The sequence below is a fragment of the Ammodytes marinus genome (genome assembly GCF_949987685.1).
Source record: "Ammodytes marinus genome assembly, chromosome: 3".
NCBI classification, from domain to species: domain Eukaryota; kingdom Metazoa; phylum Chordata; class Actinopteri; order Uranoscopiformes; family Ammodytidae; genus Ammodytes; species Ammodytes marinus.
Window position 1 is genome coordinate 25,320,698 of NC_137232.1, and position 24,842 is coordinate 25,345,539.

General features: G+C 41.5%; 1 protein-coding gene across 1 annotated transcript in view; it reads left to right on the top strand.

Moving 5' to 3' along the window:
* LOC307248769 (cGMP-inhibited 3',5'-cyclic phosphodiesterase 3A-like) overlaps positions 1-24,842 on the top strand; it is a gene marked incomplete at both ends in the record, with an annotated part of 72,564 nt that overhangs the window by 38,486 nt on the left and 9,236 nt on the right. Inside the window, 4 exons of the mRNA XM_080025267.1 lie at positions 13,752-13,802; positions 21,060-21,305; positions 24,143-24,288; positions 24,427-24,548. Coding sequence (XP_079881393.1) covers positions 13,752-13,802; positions 21,060-21,305; positions 24,143-24,288; positions 24,427-24,548 — 565 coding nt within the window. The remainder of the gene's footprint in view (positions 1-13,751; positions 13,803-21,059; positions 21,306-24,142; positions 24,289-24,426; positions 24,549-24,842) is intronic.

Below are 24,842 nucleotides of genomic sequence, written 5' to 3' on the forward strand. Positions count from 1 at the left end.
TGCGAAGCTACCTCGGGAGCTAACGGCTAAAAATACCACTAAAATCAGTGAAAACATTAGTTTCAAAGTTTGACTTCTACACTATTAGCTTCCAATCCTTTGTCTTATTAAAAACGAGGCATTACTAGACTGCTGTGGTTAATACAAATAGGTTATTATGAGCTAAATCTGGATGCTTGTCCCAAAGCTAATAGCTATACCAGTCAGGCAAAAATACCAATACAAACATTTCTTTTAGTTTTACCGTTTGAAAAAAAGCACAAGTAGCTCCATATCCGTTGTGTTATTAAAAACGAGGCATTATTAGACTGCTCTGGGTAAGATAAATTAGTGGATAATGAGCAAACGGCTTCTGTGTTGGTTTATGCAACATTCAGCATGCCTTGCTGTACTCGGGCATCTTGTCGCTTAGAGGGAAAAACAATATGGCTGTCGCTCTAAATATTTTCCAGAGGATCTGGGCAGGGTGGACCAATAAGAAGTGTGTGTGTGGGGTGGGGGTGGGTTATCATAAGCCCCTTTTACACAGCCAGTGAAAGCCGGGAATATGCCGGCCTTTCGGCCCTCCGCCCTGCTGTTTAAATGCGACAGTTGCGGAACGAGAGAAGAAAGGTGCGAGAGATTGTTCCGGGAATTTTACTACCTCGGGGGGTAGTAAGATTCCCGACACTATCAGTTCCGCCTCTCTGTTTAAATGCTCCAGCTTGTTGTTGCGGAACAGGGGGGCGTTTGACGTTCCATAGCCTATGTTCTAAACATGCGACCATGTTAGCAGTTGAAGGACGTGTGTTTAACATTAATCACGGCGGCCTGATGTCCCGTAAAAATCACCAAATAAAAGGAACGGCGTATAATCTATCTGATCATGAGGTCCGTTGCTCAATCCAAACCCCCACGCTTCATTTTGCAGAGTGTATGAGTCTATTTCTGCCCAGGAGAAGTTGTACAATGGGAAAGCTAGGCTAGGCTAAGTAAGGGATAAAGTATAGCGAACGGGTCACTTGCTAGAAATAAACAAGAGCCCTCCGCTGCGCGTCGTGCTCCTGCTTCAGCTTGACCTAGTAACGGGGGAATAGTCTGCTCGCCCCGCTAGACTGTCTGCTTCAGCTGACTGAAGGCTCCGGCTCAGCTGTTAGCCACAGAGCTACTGTTTTGCTAACACAACTCAAGACGTGAAGAGGTGAAGCGGATTGATTTTGTCAGTTTGGTTAACAGTCCCAGTGATGTTGGACTCAGCGCGTAGCGAGATCAACCGGCACATCGTGGGGACAGTAAAATACGGCCCTCTTACTGCAAGCTCCAGCACTTCTGCTCTCAATTCACCAGCCATGTGTTGTTGTTGTAAAGCAGCTGACCGGCGCGGCGCTAAATGTTTACGTCACACCTGACGCTGTTTACAAGCACCTCTTTCATTCCGGAGCGCTGTGTAAAAGGAGCTACTGATGCGCCAGCAGGCCGGCGTTGCTTGGTTCTGTGTAAATAACACAGAAGCAAGCAAAGCCGGCATTTTGGAGTGATGTTGTTCCGTCAATATGCCGCAATCTCTGTGTAAAAGGGGCTATAGACTATTGCATGGTGGAAGTTTCAGGTTACAAATGTGGGGGGAGGTGGCTTCTCTCACATTAGCCCCTTTTACACAGAGATTGCGGCATATTGACGGAACAACATCACTCCAATATGCCGGCTTTGCTTGCTTCTGTGTTATTTACACAGAACCGAGCAACGCCGGCCTGCTGGCGCATCAGTAGTCCCTTTTACACAGCGCTCCGGAATGAAAGAGGTGCTTGTAAACAGCGTCAGGTGTGACGTAAACATTTAGCACCGCGCCGGTCAGCTGCTTTACAACAACAACAATGGCCGGTGAATTGAGAGCAGAAGTGCTGGAGCTTGCAGTAAGAGGGCCGTATTTTACTGTCCCCACGATGTGCCAGTTGATCTCGCTACGCGCTGAGTCCAACATCACTGGGACAGTTAACCAAACTGACTAAATCAATCCGACCGCTTCACCTCTGTGTGTGTGTGTGTGTGTGTGTGTGTGTGTGTGTGACAGGTTGGTTGTGAGCGAGTCTCTTTGTGAGGGCAGCGATCTGCCAATCAGACATACACATACACACAGTGTGTGAAGTCACGTTACTGTAGACAGAAATAAAGTGTGGATATACGCTCAGACTTAGGATAATAATAGCGGCGGCGGAATGTGTTAGCAAAACAGTAGCTCTGTGGCTAACAGCTGAGCCGGAGCCTTCAGTCAGCTGAAGCAGACAGTCTAGCGGGGCGAGCAGACTATTCCCCCGTTACTAGGTCGACCTTCAAGCTGAACAAGAGCCCTCCGCTGCGCGTCGGGCTCCTGCTTCAGCTTGTCGGTCTTTATTTCTAGCAAGTGACCCGTTCGCTATAGGCTACTTTATCCCTTACTTAGCCTAGCCTAGCTTTCCATTGTACAACTTCTCCTGGGCAGAAATAGACTCATACACTCTGCAAAATGAAGCGCGGGGGTTTGGATTGAGCAACGGACCTTATGATCAGCTAGATTATACACCGTTCCTTTTATTTGGTGATTTTTACGGGACATCAGGCCGCCGTGGTTAATGTTAAACACACGTCCTTCAACTGCTAACATGGTCGCATGTTTAGAACGTAGACTATGGAACGTCAAACGCCCCCCAGTTCCGCATCAACAAGCTGGAGCATTTAAACAGAGAGGCGGAACTGATCGTGTCGGGAATCTTACTACCCCCCGAGGTAGTAAAATTCCCGGAACGATCACTCGCACCTTTCTTCCCTCGTTCCGCAACTGTCGCATTTACACAGCTGGGGGAGGGCCGAAAGGCCGGCATATTCCCGGCTTTCACTGGCTGTGTAAAAGGGGCTTATGACAACATAGCGAGAACAATTCTGAATGGAGTACATTGGGGAGGTTTTCAGAAAGGGGGAGGGTGAGAAAAGTACTTATACTTTGGCAGTCTCTAGGCACACCGTGGACACATGTTAAAAAACATTGAAAAAGTGCATTTTGCATAATATGGGACCTTTAAGGTAATATTTTTTTTACAAAGACACACAAGGACACACTAGACTTCTGTTAAGGAGCATTCAAGTTTAGCATAATTCATTTTTAATACACATAATGGACTGCAGTCTTTGGCATATTATATTAAAAAAAATGTTATCGCTAACCCACAGTGGGCACAACTGGCGCTCAATGTGCAAAACTCTAACGACAGTCTGCACCACCAACAGTCACTGGAGCTGAACCGTTGACTTCACCTGCAAAATAGGCTCACTGCAGCAAACACTAACAGTCCTCATTACTGTAAGATAACACATACTGTCACTCAGAACACACTCAGAATCTAAACACTAGCATCAAACCCCATGCACAAATTACAAACTTGTAATCTTTACAGTTTGATTAATTTGAGTTACTTCAAACAAATAACGTAATATTTTCTTTAAGGAAAGAGTGAAATGATTTCACATGAAATTGTTTATTTTATACCAGATTTAGGTAAACAAAAATAAATGAAAAACAGAAGTTTGCTTCAATAGATAGCCTACATATTTTATTGTATATTTTATTTACCTGTCTTCCTTGTTTTTTATTTTATTTTTTTATTTTATTTTTATTTTTTTCTCTTCACCTGTTGTTGTGTATTTGATGTTTTTGCATTGAATATTGTTTATGTATTGTTGTTTTTCCTTTGAATTTGCTTTGAACTCGACATCATTGTAAATGAGGGTCACCCCTCAATTGGTCTCTCGAGGATAAATAAAAGTTAAATGAAATGAAATGAAAATGTATAACATTTCCAAATGTAATATTTGTAAATATTCTATAATTTTAATACAAACAATCAATTCCTGTAATTTTGTCATTTACTGTAAGGAGGCAACTCTCTTACAGATGCAACTTTAGATCTTTGCAGATTGGGTTGCACCCTCAACCCTGCCTCTCTCAATGAGAGACCTTGATTCACAACAGGGTCTATCAGTGTAGCCCTTTCTGTATTTCATCAGACATACAGCTCTATGTCTTCTAGATCTTTTTCAAATCATTCACATTCACTGTGACTCTTCTCCCTCCAACAACCTGTCTTCCTTGGTCCATTTCCCAAAAAGATATTTTTTTTTAGCTTTCCCTATACTGTATATACAGTATGTTCACTAACAAGTCTAAAACAAGACACATTCTTAGTGTTTCAGTTGAAATTGCAATCTGCAGTGTTTGAAATGCACTAGGCTGAAATCCATTCTGTTTTGAATGTGTGGTTTACAGTTGTGACAGCAGTGTGTTAGCATTTGAACAAAGATCTGGAAATCCACAGTGTTGTGCAGGCTGTGGTTAAGCCATGAGATAAGTGTGTAGAGTTTTGAAAATGTTGTTTAAGCAATGGAAAACAAGCTAGTGGTTGGTCCACATGAACTGCTGCTGTGCATAATGTAGTTAGCGTTTTGCACATGTTGCTCCAGTTGTGCCCACTTTGGTTTAGCGATCGAAAAAAAATTTAATTGGGACGGCCTGATCAGTAATATTTTACTCCTAATTGTTTTGTTGTTTGTTATTACCAAGCTTTAGACCAAGTAGGTTTCTTTGCACGTTATGACTGGAGACCTGCATGGCCGTTATGGTTGCAGTCATGTTGTGTGTATATTAGGGATGTCCATGGTTAACTGGTTAACCGTTAACCGTTAAGAAGATCTTTAACCGGTTAATACTAAAGGTTAAACGGTTAAAAAAAAATAATAATAATAATTTCTCTGAAATCCGGACTCTTATTTTGATATCGCTAAACCGGATATAAGAATGCCAACTGTCGGTAGAATGAAACGAGTAGTGTAGGCTACGCTCAACTTTATAATAGGTCCATGGTACGCTCCCAGAAAGATAGCCAGTCACAACTTATGGTCACAACACTCCCCTGCCATGTGTTTGTATAATTTAATTAACAGCGTGGGCTCCCGCTAGCTTAACATAGCGCTAGCATTAGCCTTCTTGAGGTGGATGCTGTCCTGCATCTATCACCGTCTCAGTGAGTGTGAGAGAGTGACAGACAGGCAGTGAGTGCCCCTGCACAGACACGGAGAGGTCTGCCATGCTTGTGTGCGAAAATCCGTCTTAAACAAAAGCGTTAAGTATCATTATGCAGTACTGATAACATCGAAGCTTATCAATATTACGGTCTTTCAAAATGTTGCCCCGTGCTCAGCACTACTTAGCATCGGGTTTCGGTAGGCTACCCATCCACTAAGTCTGTGTGTGTGTGTACATGTCCCTTTTCAGTCACTTATTGCTCTTTCTGCTCCTACATTCGCATACTAGACCTCTTCTCACAACAGACAAAGGTGCCGTGTGAATGTCAAAATGTAGGCATTTAAATTGGCTACTGGTCCTTGAATCGTTTTTAAATTAATATGCCGGTCCTTGGAACAAAAAAAGGTCGGGAGCCCTGCTATAATGCTTCATGTATTTCACTAAAAATACGCTACATTAAATCTTAACGGTTAACCGGTTAATAACCGTTAATTCTGGTGGTTAACCGGTTAAAGAAAAAATTCTAAATGGCCATCCCTAGTGTATATAGTGCATGCTGGGATCGGAGCAAGCCGTAAACCTGAAAAATTATGTCTAAAGTGAATACATATAAAAAGAAATGTGTTCAGAGTTCTACTGTTTTCCTGTAACAGGGCTGTACAGTGCAACAGTTTTGATCGCATTTGCTACTGAAATTGATCACGTGCGATGATGAATACAAGTCCACTCGCACAAGTGCTAATGAGCAGATGCTGTCTGTTTGAGACACAGAGGAGCGCTGCACATCACTGCTTAGAGGGCTCTACATTAACACTCTCCAAATTCGGGTAAATGTAGTCTTAGGCAAGTAAGTTATTGAGTCCACCCTCCACTTTGGCTGGTGAAAGATGTGTGCTCGGGACCTGTGCTTGTGCGGCGATTCTAGTCAAATACACTTCACCAACGGTAATAACCGGAAGGAGACGGCACGCAGTTAAGTTAGCGCGTGTGCAAACAGAACATTTCCTGTCCGCCTTCACATTAAAAGCCTGTTACTAGCCAAACGTGAGTTGACTTTTTTGAAGCCGGTAAGAACAGGAAGTTCGCGCTTCACAGCCCTGCAGTGCGCTAGCTTGAAAATCAACTGCTTCAGCTGCAGAGAGCAGTCAACAACAGTAGTCTATTTAAACAAAGTTTGAAATAACTGATAAGCCACTGAAGAACTACTCCCAACACATTCACAACAACCTATTTAACTTATCCTAAATTGTACCAATATGTATACTTATTTATTTAATAGGCTATATGTTTTAAAGTTAGGTTTTAATTAACAGAAGGACATTTACCAAATTTTTTTATTATTATGAATATAATAATGATATGTATAGGCTATACAAAAAATATATAGATATTAATTTTATGGGGAGAAATAATTCTGAATCAGCAAAACATTTCTACAATTATTACTGCACACACTAGGATATGACATTAATTGAGAATTTCAAATGAGACCAAGATGACAGGCTAAAAGGTAATTAGAGCGAAATGCATGGGTTAAGGTTATGCAAGTTTTTGATCATACTTTGTGTGCTACTGAATTTATCTTTGTGCTACTGATTTTTTTTTGCTAGCTAGCACCAGTGCTACCACCTAAAGAAATAAGCATACAGCTCTGTGTAATGTCATTATTTGTGTCAACTTTTGTAAATCTGAATTAATAAGTGTCCTGTCAGGTTACTGCACAATCATGCAAAATCATGGGTGTTTTTAAATGGATCAGATTATTTGTTTGAATTGTGCATATCAAACACATAAGGAGGCTTGTCCTTGTGAACAGCAAGTTGTGTGCATACCACAACCCCCATCCCTGAGACTAGTATGTTCATGTAAACAAAAAGAGTTCCCTCTGCAGGATGCAGTGTGTTTATGCATGTGTTGATCTAGCCAGCAATATAACACTCAAGTGTGTGTGTGTGTGTGGGGGTGTGTGTGTGTGTGTGTGTGTGTGTGTGTGTGTGTGTGTGTGTGTGTGTGTGTGTGTGTGTGTGTGTGTGTGCGTGCGTGCGTGCGTGCGTGCGTGCGTGCGTGCGTGTGTGTGTGTGTAAAGATGAATCAATCTTTTTGGCATTTGTTTATATTTTTTTGATGTGTCTTGTAGCACAAAGACCTATGCTGATATGAAAAGTATCCACACATTTATTTGCGTGAGAGAAATGAGTAGCGGTCTGAATAATGGAGCTGTCAAAGATTATCTCAGCTCAGAAGTGCATTAGACCTCTATGATTACCCAGCCTCTCATAGACTTGACATGAGAAGTGTATTTGAGCCGTAATGGAAGGCGTCAAGGGACAGCAGAACACGAAGGAGGATAGAAGCTGAAATGTGTGTGTAGATTACAACAGAGAAGAAAGGGGGGTGATATGGTTCTCACTATAGCTGCATCATTACTTAAATATTTAACCTATTCGTACATAAATTATTCCAAGATAGTTTACCCCCTTTATTAAGAAGTAAATTGTGATTCAGCATTACAGTGTTTTGCTTTTATTCATCCAAACAACCTTCTTCTGTCCCAGCCCAAGAGGCTCCCTGCCATAAAACATGAATCTGCTGTATTACGCAGATTATTTCATGTGCCATTCAAGATGCAAAGTCACCGCTAGTGGCTAACAGTTACACTGTCATCTTATTGTATGCTGTTTTACACTTCTGCCTACAAATTGACAGCTAGGATAGACTACACATTATAGATAGACCCCCCCCCAACCCCCCACACACACACACCCATAGCCATGCACAGACCTTCAAGCTAGACCTTATATTGAACAATATTATCAAGCATTACGCAATAGCTATGTACAGTATGATTTTGAATTGCTATATTTTGATCAAAGCCAATAGAGAGAGACAGAGTGGTGAGGCTTGCTATCGAAACAGCAGCTCTAAATCTAGCAACAGAACCTTAACAAGGTCAGATACCGTTGATTATTGTGTCAACCTTCGTTATTAGTTGTGATGACAGGCCCTGTAAGGCAAGGAACAAAAATATTTCATTGCGTGTTTTTATTCAATGGGCAGATGCTATTCAGTTAGCTGGATATAGCCAAATTGATCTAAAACCCTTTGTCAAAATCAACGAATATCTTCTCACTATCAGCTAACGCTATCCGTACCATGTGTCCACTTTAAAAACTCTGGCGTTTATACACAGCCCAGGATCTGTAAATAAAGGGTTTTGTTGCAAGCCAGAGCAAGCCCGTGCAACACTTCTCCAACCAATCAGCTACAGGCCATGGTCCGTGGCGTTAGTTACACCAGGGCCTCTGATAACACTTTCACACCAACGCAAAATCAGAGCTAGTTCGGAGCTAGAGCCCAGTGAGGGCCCGTTTTTTGGTTTTACACCACCAGATAATATAACAATTAGACAAACCGAGGGAATGACTAACTCTATTAATTGAATAACTAAACATTATAAAGTTGCAAGCAAACATGACATACTAACAATTATAAGCTACTCATCCAAAACAAGTCACGGGAGCAATCTTTTCCCGACTGCACTTCACACAGCATCACTCAATAATACCGCTGTTGGCTGAGGCATGTCTTGAAACCGGAAATGCCTATATATGGGCTAAAATGGCAGCTGAATTACTACACGAAATAACCGATAGAGGGAGCCTTTTAATAATAATGGATTGGATTTATATAGTGCTTTCTAGGCACTCAAAGCGCTTTACAGGGTTCCAGGTACCATTCATTCACACACATCATACCGGTGGCGGAAGCGTGGCTGCCATTCAGCGCCTACGGCGTCTTTGACCAGAGCCGGCCCGAGGCATAAGCGAACTAAGCGGTCGCTTAGGGCCCCGTTTGTGTGTTTGATATTAACATCATATTATGCAAATGTAGGTAATCATACAAAAAGGAATACAATTTTTTGGTCTAGATAATTAATAGCCTAAAAATGTAATCAGTTCATCTGGGAGGTAATCCGAAATTACCTGATCATGTCACGTTCACATCCATGCACAGTGTGTATTGAGTTTATTTAAAAACAATTGGAAATGGGGCTGCCCTCAGTTGCCCATGCACTGTGTAGTCTGTAGCAGTGGTTCTCAAAGTAACATATCTGGCGTCCCGCATTGAATTATGAATTATAAAAAAAAAGAAAGAAAAAAAAATAAGTAGGGGAGAACGGGGTAATCTGAGCCACTTTTTACATTTGCTCCCCTCTAAGCGAGCTAAAATGATTTATCACTCAAATTTACACATTTCCCATTAATTCAGGATGTTTCCTAGAAATGGGAATTAGCAGAATTTTCTCAAGACAAAGGGCAGTGAAAATGTGATTGTTTTAAAAAAAGTTGTCATGTGGCTCACTTTACCCCAGCTGTGGGGTAAACTGAGACAGACCAGAAAAATCAAGGGGGTAAAGTGAACCAGCTGGGGTTAAACTGATCCACTTACTTTTCCACTCTGAAACTACCATAACAACACATATTGTTAGAAACCTGAAAGCTAGCCACACATTCCAGAGCTAATGTCGGACTAGTAAAAGAATGATGGTGTTTGGTCAATTAAGCAAAGCAAATTTTCTAAACACTTAGTAACTCTGAACAAAATCAAATACAACATATCATAATTCTAAAGGTTTTAATAAGAGTCAAATGAAAGATAGAACCAGTTAGATTAGAACACAGTCTGGGGGTCAGAACACAGGACCCTTAGGGGCCACTCACACTAGGGCCGCGGCCCCGTGCCAAAGCTTATTAGCATACTAAAGTCTAGAACGTTTGGCCTAGTGTGACCACGCCAACCATATTCCAGCACGGAACAGCCCCTTAGCTACGGCCACCTGGGAGAGGTGTGCCGTGGCCAAAGTACAGATGCTAATGAGATGACACGCGCACAAGCAAGCGCACAGGCGGCGTTCCTGACGTGAATTTATTAAGGATGCATTGTCCGTTAACGTCCGCTGCCTTACTAGTCGGCACCAGAATTGCCCAACACTTGGACTTGTAGCTATAATGTGTGAGAATTAACGTGTGTGTAAGCCTAGGTGTGGGCTAATAAAAGAGGGAGAGAGCTAATTAGGTCGGCTCAGAAAGCACAGCAAAAAGGTTTTCGTGTTTACTCACGTTCGTCAGATGATTTTTTTTCTTTTTCCTCCCGTCAGCTGTCATAACTGCATTTACGCATGGCGGTGGAGACGCACCCAAAACAACACACCGCGGCCCGGTGATAAGGAAACAGTATAGCCTACACTAAGGTTTAACAAGAAACTTTATAAAGACACTTAAAAAAACGATCTCTGCCCATACAAAAAGTTCTGACTTGGATTTGATGGAGCGATCGATGTGTACAAAACCATCCGGATACATATGGTCTGATGACGGGCCGTTATATTAATAATAAACAGCGTGCTGCACAAATATGAGACTGTCCACCGCAACCTATTACGTCAAGGCTACATTTAAAAAAAACAATAGCTTAAGGATTCTCGTTGCTCTAATGTGGAAGTGGAATATTTGATGCAAATTTGGCCGGATGAAAATATTCACAAACAGTCGTATAGCCTACAAGTAGACTAAGCTCCAAATCCTAAACGCGCACGGTGACGTAGGCAAGGTGCAAGTGTGCCCAGGCCACGAGCAGTGTGAGCACGGGCCTGCGGGGGGAGTGGGGAGGGGGGGGAATCGTGCTGAATCGTGCTGAGCACGGAACAGGCAAACGGCACTAGTGTGAGTGCGCCCTTAGAGCCAGCTTGTGTCTAGGGGTCAAAGCATAGGAAAATCAGAACCAGCGAGAACAGCCTGGGACTCAGAACACAGGAGAAGACCCAACTGGATTATAACATCAGCCTGTCATACTCTACAACTAGGCCTACTCTACATTACAGCCCTGAAGGTTACAGGGAAAGAAGAGAAGGTGTTCTTTCCATGTGGTTGCCCCAGGTCGTCTTCCTGGTGTATTTCCTTGGCATGATGGCTTTTCTACAATGTGTATGACATTAAAATAAAACATATGTCATGTAATATTACATTAAAATATGTTTAAGACTAAACTTAACTTGTGCCTCATGGTGGGGGAAAGTGAGACAGTGGCTCACTTTCCCCCACAGCATTTGGCTCACTTTCCCCCACCACCATAATTTGAGAAAAAACTAACTCTCTCAGCATTCCAGGCTAATCTTTAGCTAATATCATCACATGGTTTCATATGTTGGTAGTTCATCAACACGTAAGATAGAAGTTTTTCTACGTGAATACATTTGCTTTGGCACAACAGTTGATTAAGTTGACAGCAAGACAATTTACTTTTACATGCAAAATACCTATTTTGGTGAAGAAAAAACATGCTTACCACAGCACCAAGAGGTCCTCTCTTTCAGGGCCAAGGGGGAATGAGAGGGGCTTGAAAACATATATCTCACGTGACCACAAATGTTTTCTGTTGCCTAGATTCAGGGGGTGGCTCACATTACCCAATGCCTCAGATTCCCCCATTCTCCCCTATATATTAGGCCTATATAGGCTATATATTTTTTTTTTCAATTGTAATTGAAACGCACGGAGGGGATGCGTCCCCGTAACAGTAACAACAGTACGGGGGTAGAAATACTTAAATATCCCTCCTAATTGTTTATATTCATTCCCCCATTATTAATAATAACACACCCCTACAGTGGACCGTACCATCTTAAACTTGCCGACGTTCGGCTGGCCTCTGGTCAGCCTCCCGCAGTGCAGCAGGCAGTGTAGTGGTCCCAATGTAAGTTGTTAGATAGTGAGCTTGTTAAACCCAATACGAGGCACTTTCTCACCTTCAAGGTGAATTAGATTAGGTCAAGTGTCTAAGGATGGATGCTAACATTATCTGGTTTCTAACTCTTTTGCCTAAAGTTTAGCTAACAAGCTAACGTTAGCTAGCTGCTGATAGCCATGGAACTATCTGCCTAGTTGACTGCTGATGGCCCACCCTGTTTATTTCCAATGTATAGTGTCATAATATTTAACACTGCTGCTGCATCATGAGTAGTGAGTCCTACAAAAAAACACTCCAAAAGGTGATACGTTTTTAATGTGCAGAAAGTTTTGAACAATAAAGTAGAATAAATATTTGAATGCAATACAGAATGCCTCAGTGCCTTACTGATTTGAATATTCCATTAGATTTGCGTCAATGGGAGCTAGTTGTCTTTTCCTTAACATGTCCACCATAAATTAATACAGAAGACACAAATTACCGCATAAAAATTAACCAGAATGCACAAAATGAAGTGTTTGAACCTCAAACTTTTATTGATTAATTAAAATGTGTTAATTACACATTACTGGATGAAGACCAATACATGTAAACTGTAAAGACGCAACCTGGCCATTGAATTGATTTCAGTTTTTTAAATTGTTTTCCTTCGGCGGCCCTCGGTCCAATGTTGGGTTCCTAAATTGGCCCTCAGCTATCAAAAGTTTGAGAACCCCTGGTCTATAGCCTATTTCAGCCTCGTCTGTGGAAAAAAAGATACAGTAGCTGGATAACAGAGTTTTTCTGCTTCGTTCCTCTCACTGCATTTAAATGCATTCATTATATTACAGTGAAATATGTCCCGTAAAAGAAAAAGAGCTCCAAGCCCAACCCAGAGGACCCTCCATAATATTTTATTTTATATTAATATTTGTATAGAAAATCCTATTAATAGCTTCTAATTCATCTGACCCAGTGCCTCTTAATTTTCCTCTCAAAGTGCACCAGATTCATGCATTTCACTTTAAAAAGGTTAAAAAAATCTAGCGGGGAGGTATACCACCGGACCCCCCTAGGAGGGTCTGAATCTCGGCTGTCTAATATTTTCGTACAGCTGCACAGTGGATGCACTAGCGGAAAACACTGGGTGTGTGAATGATATTTAACAAAGATCTATAGTTTCAGCAGTGCTAACATTGGAGAGGGGCCCCCTAATCATATTTCGCTTAGGGCCCCATGAAGGCTTGGGCTGGCTCTGTCTCCGACCACCACAAACATACAGCAGTCATACACATTCACACGAGGCAAGTTGGGTGAAGTGTCTTTCCCAAGGACACAACAACCATGACACAAGTGGCAGGGCGGGAATCGAACCACCGACCCTTTGATTGTTAGCCGACCCGCTTAACCACGTGAGCCACAGTCGCCCAAATAGTACTTCCACAGGAGGTACTAATTGCAGTGGAAAACGGCCCGTGCCGCTACCAAACCAAGTTGAGCTAAGTCGAGTTGAGTCCAGTATCTACATGTGCGGTGGAAAAGCGCCATTAGCATGGCTTTTGTAAAAGTACCTTCCAAAAATATTCAAAGCTGTCATACGTCAGAAACTTACAATCTGACTGTGACATTGAATTACAGCATTCTCTTATTGAAATAATAAAGATTGCAGCCCGATGGACATTTATGGTTGTGGTGGTGTAGAAGAGACATACGTATGTGGATCATCCCTGCAGCATTAAGGGTGTTAATGTTTTGTTTTAGTTTTTTCCTTCAGTGCCCGCTTGTATATAATCATACTTTATCTTTGATCTCTTATCTTAAGATGGGTTGACAGAGAGAGAGAGAGAAAGAGAGAGAGAGAGAGAAAGGGATGGAGGGGGAGGAAGTAAAGGAAGAAGAGAAAGGAAGTTCAGTACGTAGGTTTTACTGTAAAGGGTCATGGAGTAGACAGGCCACTGACAGTAGCTTCTTTTTTCAATGCTTCTATCACCAGACTATGTTCCAGCCAGAATGGGACTACAAGAGAGCCCTGAGCAGATCCCAGGTCAGTGCATCCCAAGGGGGGTAAGGATGTGTGTGTGTGTGTGTGTGTGTGTGTGTGTGTGTGTGTGTGTGTGTGTGTGTGTGTGTGTGTGTGTGTGTGTGTGTGTGTGTTTGGCTTAATTTCCTCTCATTTTTGCACTTGCCCTTTTCCAAAAAAGTTTTAAACTAGTTAGTTGGTTTAAAGATGTTTGACAATCTGAAGATTGTTTGGCTTAATGTAATATCTGTAATGTTAATTATTTTCTGGTGACATTCAGCCCATGTTTCTTCCGCATGATTGTCCCCAAAAGTGTTTTTCTTGCATTCTAAAAGGGGAAATGACGCACAAGTTTTGAGTGCTTCAGCTTTACATTTCCAGTGGATGGGGCCGTCGCCCCCCATGGCTTTTATTACTCCTTTATATTGCCAGATGGTTTGCATTTTATGTTTTTTTCGCAGTAGGATTGTAAATTAGGTTTAGTGCATTTTTTGAATTCAGGTTGCATTGCCCATCCCCCTCTGTCTGCTAATTTTGGCAACATAAATGATTCTAACTTTCCCAAGAATGCAATGCAAAGTAAAAGCAAATCATTGGAGTCCAAATTAATTCATAATTCAATCCGACCATGCTTTTCAACAAAGAAAGGAAGACTTTATTTATGTTTAACTCACCGCTTATATATCACATTTAAATCGTCCATTTTTGTTTTGTTGCCACACTAGACATGCAGCTCCAGCTTTAGCCAATAAAAAGCCTCCCCTCCTCTTAATAGACTTTTAATAAATCAATATGCAGTTTCCTGATGTAGAAAGCCCATGTTCTGATAATACACAACATTACTCACTGCTCGGTTGTCATGCATCGCCTGCTAGCTGTGGCCAACTGAGCCCCCGATGACAACTATTTTATGGTTCAGACAGACAAGTCACTTTGATCTTTGTCCCAATGTATCCTAGCAACCAGGTATTTTTTTCAATACAACTGATTTTGTGTGTGTGTGTGTGTGTGTGTGTATATGGCAGGTCTTCTCTCATCCCTGAGCATTTGCAATTGGCGGATAGTGAGGCAGGGGCGGGTGAGAGGACAGAGGGAGGGTCATGAGGCAGCGGAGGAGAGAAGAGGAGAGGGCGGGGAAGTGATTGTGGGCTCTGCATTGTTGAAATGTCACTTGCTTGGATTGAGTCTCGTACCACTGTGACATATGAAACAGGGGTAAAAGAAGGAAAGGAAACAGACCGTAAAGCTGTTGCATCATATCTATAGGAACCTGCTTGTGTTCTTCTAACTGAACTCGAATGATGCAGAGAAGGCACTCAGCAAGTATCATGGGACGCCACCAAGACAATACACATCATCCTCCTGAGCAGGTTCATTATTTTTTTTAACTTGGAGTCTCTCCCTTCAGTCCATGTGTGTGTGTGCGCCTGTATTATGTGCATGTACATTCACTTAGTGTGTGTGTTACTGTGTGTGTGTGTGTGCGTGCGTGCGTGCGTGCGTGCGTGCGTGCGTGCGTGCGTGTGTGTGTGTGTGTGTGTGTGTGTGTGTGCAAGAAAAGGAAAGCCATTTAACCAGAAACGATGAGATGGTTTAAATACGACATCTTGAAGCAATGTCTAAATTAGGCTTCTTGATTCAGCCTAGTTTTTTAGGTCAATTACCCGTGTGAGAGACTGGAGTTGGTGAGCAGAAGAGAGAGCGAAGCCTATATGCTGGGAGATTCAGTTTTGCTATTGTTCTTGGGATGGTTTTTATTTTGTTGAACAACTTGTCCTATAAGAGTGGATGGGTTTATCTCTGAGTTGTATATACACTCCCATTCATAAGTGTGGCATCGCCTGTTATATGGATGTTCTTCCTCTTTCTTTCAAAATCTGTTTAAAAAAAGATATAATTCAGACACCAAATGTATGGATACCATTTGAAATAGCTCTGGCCCCCAAAGAATGAAATTATTTAAAATCATTTAGTTGATATCCCCACAGTATTGCATGATAGGGGACAGCTTTGTTTTTACTTTCAAACACTCTTTTCGATTGTAATATTTGTTTCCAGTCCAGTAAGGCCTTGGTCACCTTAGATTGTTATTAAAGTACAGTGGTGCTTACTATCAGGCTCTAAATAATTTGGGAACACATTTTTCACGGAACACATTTTTCTTTGGACCCTCTGCTTGTTGTTGGCATTTTTATACCCTTGACACTGGATCCTGATCCTATCTAAACCTCCTTAGATTTTTATTCTAAAATTCCATATTTGAAAATGAATATTTCTTATTCTTAATCTGCAGAACAATCTGTATGTTGTATTGCAAACCCATTATACAAAATAACATGTATTTTTAAGAAAGAACTTCCTCCAACCTAAACGGACAGAAGCCCTTTAATAAATATACAGTCGTCCTATCTCTCTACTAAAGAACAAATGCATCAATATCTATTGATTTTGTGTAAGCATCACTTATTGCACATTGTGGACATAAGAGAAATGTAGAATAATATCAAAGATGTTCTTCAATCTTGACCAGCTCATATCACACATCTCACTTACCCTGTGCTCCTTCCAAAACACATTATTTTCCCCTATATTATCACCAAATCAATAGAAAACATTTATTAAGAATGAATTGCCTTGTTACTTTGAGGCGATCCTGTTCTGCAATCCTGCAACTCTTTGCAGTTCAGCAATCATCCTGCTCTTGTATCCCAAAACATGAACTTAGCCTTGGGCATGCTTTGATGGCCACTACTGCTTCAGCATTCATTTCTATAAAGCTGACGTGAGGTGTAAAGGCATTCTACATATTTGACACTTTACTTTACTAGTAGCTATAGAGACAATGCGCAGCTCCTCCCTTACTGTATTACTGCTGTATTTACAGTTGTTGTGGGCTAGGGTCGTGCAGGGAGCTCAGCTGGCCTGCTCGACTGAACCGTTCTCCTTTTTTCACTTGACTGGCCACGTTGACCTGCCTGTGGACTCAGCTCCTCTCGCTCTATCTATCTCTCTGTCGCTCTTTATCTCTCACCATCTGCCTTTATGCCTGATCTGCCTACATATCCTCAAACTGTCTCTCAGGAGAGGAGGGGGCGTGGGGGTAGAGAGGGAATACTGAAAATATGTGGGAAATGGCAGACATGAGAGGGAGCAGGAAGAAGGGAACTGAGAGTAAGAAGAGAGGGAGAGAGGAATCGTCAATGTCGATATTTGTCAGGCCCAGAGTCCACAAGATTTGGTTTGGGATCTGCATCATTTGCATTGAGTTAGATTCTTACCTGGGATATAGTGATGATATATGTGTTGGAAGGATACAGCTCCATAGTTAGGTTACTGCTCTTTTTTTTTTTTTTTTTTACTACTTCACATCAGATATTGCTCTTTTTAAATGCATGGTCTACAACTTGAAGTCAGATAACCTGTTTTTCGTTGTTGTTGTGAACTTCCTTATCTGAGTTTCCTGCATAGGCGAAATGCCTTTTAATTTACTAAAGAAAAAAACAAGACGAAAATGTGATTTGCAAAAATTTGAAAAATGTTCTCCACTGCTACTGTCTTACTTTTCTTGGCCCCAAAACACATAATAACATGCCATCTAAAATAGTCCAGAAATGAAGCCTTTGTTTTTCATCTGCTCTGTCAGGTCAGATTTGACTTAATATCATTATGGTAATTTTTTTATGTGTATAAAATGTCAAGGTGTGACGGACCACATATTGCATGAATCCGTCTAAATGCCTAACCCTACTCCTGGACAGCTATTGGTTTACCTTTTTAACATTATTGATGTCATGTGGGTCAGGTGGACTAGTGATCCAAATCAGTAGTTCTATTCTTAGGAGGTTGATCTTATTTTACCTATCTGTGCACATCATCATAGAGCAGTGTTTAATGTTGTCTTCTGTTACATTTGTTAAGAGATTGACCCGGCAGCTCTCTGTGGACAGCATGGACAGTACAACCTTGAGAGGCTGACACTGTTCCTATAAGGGGCATAGCATCTACATGCATGCCTGCCTGTGTGTGTGTGTGTGTGTGTGTGTGTGTGTGTGTGTGTGTGTGTGTGTGTGTGTGTGTGTGTGTGTGTGTGTGTGTGTGTGTGTGTGTTTGTTTGTGTGTGTTTGTTTGTTTGTTTGTGTGTGTGTGTGTGTACATCTGCTTGTGTGTCTGTGTGTCCACTGTTGATGTACTCACTGACCGTCGCTCCCCCTACTGTCTCCTGTGGGCATACATGCTGCGACATGCCAGATGAACACAAAACACTACTGTACTGTTTTTTGTTTTGTTTAAAGCTGCAGTTGATAATTTCAGCCGTTTTCCCAACGCTCTACCTGCTGTAGCTCCTCCCTCTGAACGACAGCTGCGCGTTCATGTGAATTCAGTTACATTGACAGGAGACAAACACCATGTCCGATTCCGAGGTGATTAAACATTAGTAATGATAACTACATACGTACATATTGAGCATACATTTTAATCACAGACATACCATGTATGTTAGCTTAAAATCATTGTAAGTGTGCTGGTAGGCCTAACAAAAGTAGCTGTAACAGCCAGGCAAGATAGCAAACTAATTGTAACAGAGCGGAGAGGTGTGTGTGTGCAACTGACGCATCAACGTCGTTGCCAAGGTCCCACAGCCAATAAGAACGGAGAATCTGACCTCGCTCTGATTGGTCAAAATTAACATGAGCGGTGGCAATTTTGGGGGGCAGCATACAGAGGCAGGGGGGAGCAAAGTGATAAAAAAATATTTTCAGACCACTTCACCTACATATAGCTGAATGGCTATTATGACAGTTTTGCCAAATATTACAGTAAAAAAACTCTCAACTGCAGCTTTAAATAATGGTCAAATCTCAGAATTCTTACAGAAAAAAAGTGCAGACAAAACAGCTGCAAGACACACACACACACACACACACACACACACACATTTGAGCTCCCTTTATCTCTCTCTCTTTCTCTCCCTGACATTAGCTAAACAGAGTCCATTACTGCCAGGTAATGGGTGAATGTCACAATAGCAGGATGTCATAAAGCTCTGGAGTGGTCTAATGGGTTTTGTTCAGGTTGAGGTGACACACGCACACTTGCACATGCACACACACACATACAGACAGTGCTCTTCCAGGAAACTATCTTCGTAGGCGCTTGATACGTTTACTCATCACATCACGGCCCCTGAGCTGCGACATGTTTGGCAAGCTAATACAGTCTGTGTTTAAGGGAGCAAGTTTTAGGAATCATCCATCACTTTTGTTTGAATTCAGAGGCGTGGTTCTGCAGTTGTTACCAGAAAATAAAATAGCTTGACTAACCTAGTACCCAAATAGAGAATAATATTAAACAACTCTGTACACAGTGATATATAAATCACCGTCAAAGTGAAAAAGTTAGGCATGGATATAGGCAGTGTGGCGGGTTTCTGCCAGTCAGCAAGCTTATAGTAGCCTCGGGATAGGGGGGTTGGAGACAGATGGGAGAGTGAAGGCTTACGGATAGAGTGATCATGTGAGCTCATTTGCTTTACGTGTTGGCACAATGGAGGAGAGGAAAGGATTCATGCGGAGAGCAGGAGCAGAAGACGAAAAAACATCAGAGCCAGTTTGAATATCTGTGATTTGAGAACTTTGAATGTTGAGCTTTTTTTATGTTTTAAAAAAAATTTACATTCCTTAAGATCTCATAATAAGAGGAAGATATGTTATAGGAGATATAGATATATTTTCCGCTCAACACAGATTGTTGTCCAATTAATTATGGAAAATATAGGTTAATTGATTAGGTACAAGGCCTGTACTGGTCCAAAATATTACCACATTTTTCCTTAAACCTGATTATTAGGTCTGTTTTGGTATTAAACCAAATTAATTGGGAGTAAAACTGTTAAGTGCTGAAAGCTGGATTCAAATATGTTTATCGAAAAAAAAATTCAAAAAAAGGCTAATCTGTGTTGAGCTTGGTACCATGACTTGTGTGATGTATCAGGGCTCGTCATACTTGTGTCCTCTGTTTGACTTGTTTAACTTTTTTTATGATTGAAATTAGAAGTGTCAACATCGCATATGAGTGGCAGCATTTCACAGTGTATTATGCAGTTCGTCCAGGGTTGAGTTCACTCTCAAAGTTTCAAAGAAATTGAAGCGGAAAAGTTATCAGAGTTGACTAGTCGTCAGCGTAGACTAGAGCCTATCTTATCCAACCACTTATTCCAGTTGTGCCTCTTTGTGGCTTTAAACATCTGTGGAGGATGAAGACAATAAGTTGTAATGTATAATATGTCTAGTGTTTCTAGATACAGTAATAGTCAGCTTTGTTCCCAGCTCCATGTGTTCAGTAATCAGTGACATTACTACAATATTGATACACAAATTATAGATAATAACAAATAATAACTTGTATCTGACACATTGGCACATAATTTCACGTAATATCGGCTTAATTTAGTATTTAAAAAAAACTGCATTCATTATTTCATATTTCCAGATTTTAAACAGTTCTACATTTTTGATGAGAATTATTTTTACAGAAAACCTTTTGAGTTTACAAGAATTTTTTTTTTCTGTATTTAGCACTTTTTTTTAGCAGTCTTCCATGATTTCATTGTCGCAAGGTTTGTGAATCTTAAGTGTACAGTCTCAACTTCTCCTCTCTAATGTACAAGTTGTGTTTGAAAGTTTGTCGGCAATTATATAGATTGACTTTGCAAATCAAAATACTGCATTTTGCATGACATACACGTATGTACATGTTAGTGTTTTTTTGTGGATGAAATGGATTATAAGTTTAAGAGGAACTGATTAGCACATGTTGACATTAACGTTGAAATCCATCGCCGAAACCACATTCGGGTTGACCTTTGACATGGACAAGCCTCTGGGCTTATCAGTCAATATGTTTAATCAATGAGAGCTAATCATAGGCAGAGGGGGGGTGGAGTGGGGTGTGTTGTTTCTTTATAAGAATATCAAGAGATGCCAATGATAAGGTTTTTATGGCATCTGTTTTGAACACTTTTGTTCATCCTTACAAAGCTGCCGATTCTCTGTACAGTACAACAACAGGATGTCATAGTTAGTTCCTTCTGGGGCTGTACAATGTTTAATAGCATGAGGACAGACTCACACTCAGTACATGCACCTTCTCCGATACATACAATAATATTATTTTTCTCCCACAGGTGCAGTGGTAAAGAAGCTGTGTGTGTCGGAAAAGATAAAACATAGAACAACTATCTCATCCTGGATCTCTTTTCAATCTCTTCTCCCCTCTCTACAGTCTTCTGGGACCAGCGTGGTGGTGGACATCACGGTGATGGGAGAGGCCCACGGTCTGATCTCAGACCTGCTAGCCGACCCCACATTGCCCCCCAACACCAGCATCTCTCTGAAGGCCGTCAGCAACCTCCTCAGCACCCAGGTCAGCCTGCAGCCACTACACAGGCCCCGCGTCCCTTCAGACACACACACCTGCTCTGACTCAGAGGAGGGGACCGAAAAGCTAGAGAGACTGGCCATCCCAAAGGTAATAAATGTTAGTTCATTCTTGTGCCTTTGGTTTGGGGTTGTATAATACAATAGCAGGTGTCGAGCCACCGTTTTAAAAGAGTACTCAACCAATCCAGCATTGAAACTCCTATAACAGGAGATAACGCCTTTCTTTCCAATGCATTTTCAGAACCTTATGCCAACATTACCCACAATGCAACTTGTACTACAGATAATTCTGCTGGACATTTAGATGTGTTATGCTAGTAGCAGAAATGGAAGGTGACGTTCACAGGTCTGGTTGCATGCTGCACTGTTGACCACACACATATGCCCAGGTGTACCTCTCCCTGCATACAACATCACTCCCTTCTCCTCCTCCGTCACTGCTGGGCGTAGCGTGGGGCTCTGAAGCAGCCGTCAATGATGCACAGGCTGATCCAAAGGGCTTTTTAATGTTTTACAAGGCCCCTGCTCCAAAATGTATGCGGGCACTTAAGACGGCAAGGAAACTACATAAAGCGTGTGATGCAATGCAGAAAAGCCTACCAGGAAAGTGACAAGCAGCTTTAAGAGTGCCTGAGTGCACTCAAATGCCCGACTCATGCAGTGGAACTCAAATGAGACGCTGCCTCATTTTTAGCTCATTGGGGGTTTGTGAGTGCGCATGCATGTGGTACTGGGTTAAAGTTGTCGATTTAGCTCACTTTTGCTGCCCTATTGTAGAGCTTTTTAAAATAAGGACAAAAATAAAAGTCCCATAGGTGGTGGGAGATGTTGGTGACTGGGATGCATTTGTTACCCATGGTTTTGACCTTGCGAAACAATTTGTTTCATTTCTTGGCTAAAAGCTCTGGAACAATTTGGCTTTAACTTGTCTTTTTCCGTTGTTTAATAACTTTCTGCAGTTCTGGCCATTAGACAAGTTTTTTTTGCTGCTCACAAACTATTGAACAACCTTCCAGTATTTATTATACTTCACAGTACAGCCACACATTTTCCAAAGCATGCCATAGTTTTAAACAATTTTCTAGAGGCCACAATTTCATTTCACTGTAGGAAATAAAGTAACAGAGACTGGGGAAGTGTAAAATTGGTCCAAGATAACATACAGCCATCCATCACAGCCAAGATCATGTCATATTTCTGTCAGCGACAATGCAGATTAGATGTTTTGGATCTTTACTTTAAACTACATTACCACACAATACAGTAACAACATTCACAATGGCAAAAGCATGGATGATGTTCACAGTGATTGATTAACATTGTGTGTGTGTGTGTGTGTGTGTGTGTGTGTGTGTGTGTGTGTGTGTGTGTGTGTGTGTGTGTGTGTGTGTGTGTGTGTGTGTGTGTGTGTGGCTCTCTGCCTAAGAACTGAACAGACAGAAGGATGGGCATGGTTCTTCAGCACTATGCGAAATGTGATCCTCTGCTGCCCTCTATATTCCACTACATGTGTGTGTGTGTGTGTGTGTGTGCGTGTGTGTGTGTGTGTGTTTGTGTGCGCTCCTTTTTTACTTGCCATTCTGTCTCCAAAATGCTTTAAAAAAAAGGGAAACGGGCTGGTCGAACAAATATGGAATCCTTCTAGTGTGATGTCTTTGCTTTTTCAATGGAGGAGAAAAGGAGGCCTCGGAATTTGCTTTGTAGGACAATTTACCAATGTTTATTAAAACATGTGCACTAGGCTGGAATTTCACGTTTTAACTGCTAAATAGAACTACATTTCTCCACAGTAACAGTGTGGTACTCAACCCGGCTTTCTATCGCTAGCACTAGATGTGAATTGTCTTTAATTTTCTTGAAAATACTGATTGGATATAAGATCGAATACACATGTGGTTAAGATCCAATTCATGAATAAATACATTGTGTAACTGGCAAGGATTTTGCACAAATGATACGTTTAATTACAAAAACTATTGATGCAAAATGTACTCGTATTCATTCACATGCTCCAGGGGGCGTGACACACGCACGCGTTGTGCAAAATGTTTAGAAGATACTAATAGTTGCCTTTAAAGATGAGCTAGTTGGACCTTTTCGGGTTGAAGATGGCCTCAAAATCAACTCCCAAACCTACTGCCAGTTTCTAAAAGATACTTTCTTCAAGCAGTGGTGCAGGAAAAAGTCTGCATCTTCCAAGAAGACCATGATTTTTATGCAGGACAATGCTCCATCACATGCATCGAAGTACTCAATTGCATGGCTAGCCAGTAAAGGCCTTAAGGATGAAAAAATAATGACATGACCCCCTTCCTCACCTGACTTAAACCCTATTGAGAACCTGTGGGCCCTGCTTAAATGGGATATTTACAGTTAAGGAAATCAGTACACCTCTCGGAACAGTGGCTGGGAGGCTGTGGTTGCTGCTGCACAAAAGGTTGATCGTCAGTCAACAGATCAAGAAACTGACAGACTCCATGAATGGAAGGCTTGTGACAGTTATTGAAAAGAAGGGTGGCTATATTGGTCACTGATTTTTTTTTCTACATGTCGGAAATTTGTATTTGTAAATTTTGAGTTGTTTTATTATTCTCACTTTAACAGATGAAAATAAGCAAGTGAGATGGGAACATTTTCGTTTTTTTATTTAGTTGCAGAATAATTCTGCATACTAATAGTTGCCTAATAATAGCAAAACATATATATATTCTCGTAAGAAAGACAAAACCTCACTTTTACTTTCGTAAACATTCAGGTTTAGGTTCTTTAACATTTTGGATTGACCGAGAGCACTGTAGTTGTTCAATAATAAAATGAATCCTCAAAAATACAACTTGCCTAAAAATTTTGCACACAGTGTAGTCATGAAGACAAGCAGACCTACCAGTCAAACTTCTGTAAATATTTGTTTATTCTGCATTCCAGCGTATAAGAAGGAGCCTGCCACCAGGATTGCTTAGGAGAATTTCTTCCACTTGGACCACGACCACCTCAGCTACAGGGCTGCCCACCATTGAGCCCGGCCCTGTACGCAGAGACCGCTCAGCCAGCATCAAACACACCACAGACAGGTAACTCTCTCTCTCTCTCTCTCTCTCTCTCTCTCTCTCTCTCTCCATCACTGCTGCAACCAAAGAAGAAATATCCTGACTTTGAAGACATTTTTAGGGGTTTACCGTAACGTATTTTTGTTCTTTACGTTCAACCAGTGAATCATGGAACAACTCACTGATGATGACCATCTCAAAGAGTCGCTCCATGTCTGCCTCCTGTGCTGCCTCTGTCATCTCCTCCTCCAGCCACATCTACAGCAAACCACTGGGAAGACCAGGTGTGTGTGTGTGTGTGTGTGTGTGTGTGTGTGTGTGTGTGTGTGTGTGTGTGTGTGTGTGTGTGTGTGTGTGTGTGTGTGTGTGTGTGTGTGTGTGTGTGTGTGTGTGTGTGTGTGTGTGTGCGTGTGTGTGTGCGCTTGCATGTTTTTTGTTTGTGTCTACTCATTACACTGATATCTTTGGCACAAGATGCCTTTTTGATTGGAGAATCATGTTTGTAAAAGTTCATTCTCTTCTCAGCTTGACGTAGTTCCTACATCTGTCCTATTTCGGAATTCTTTCGTATAGGTCCA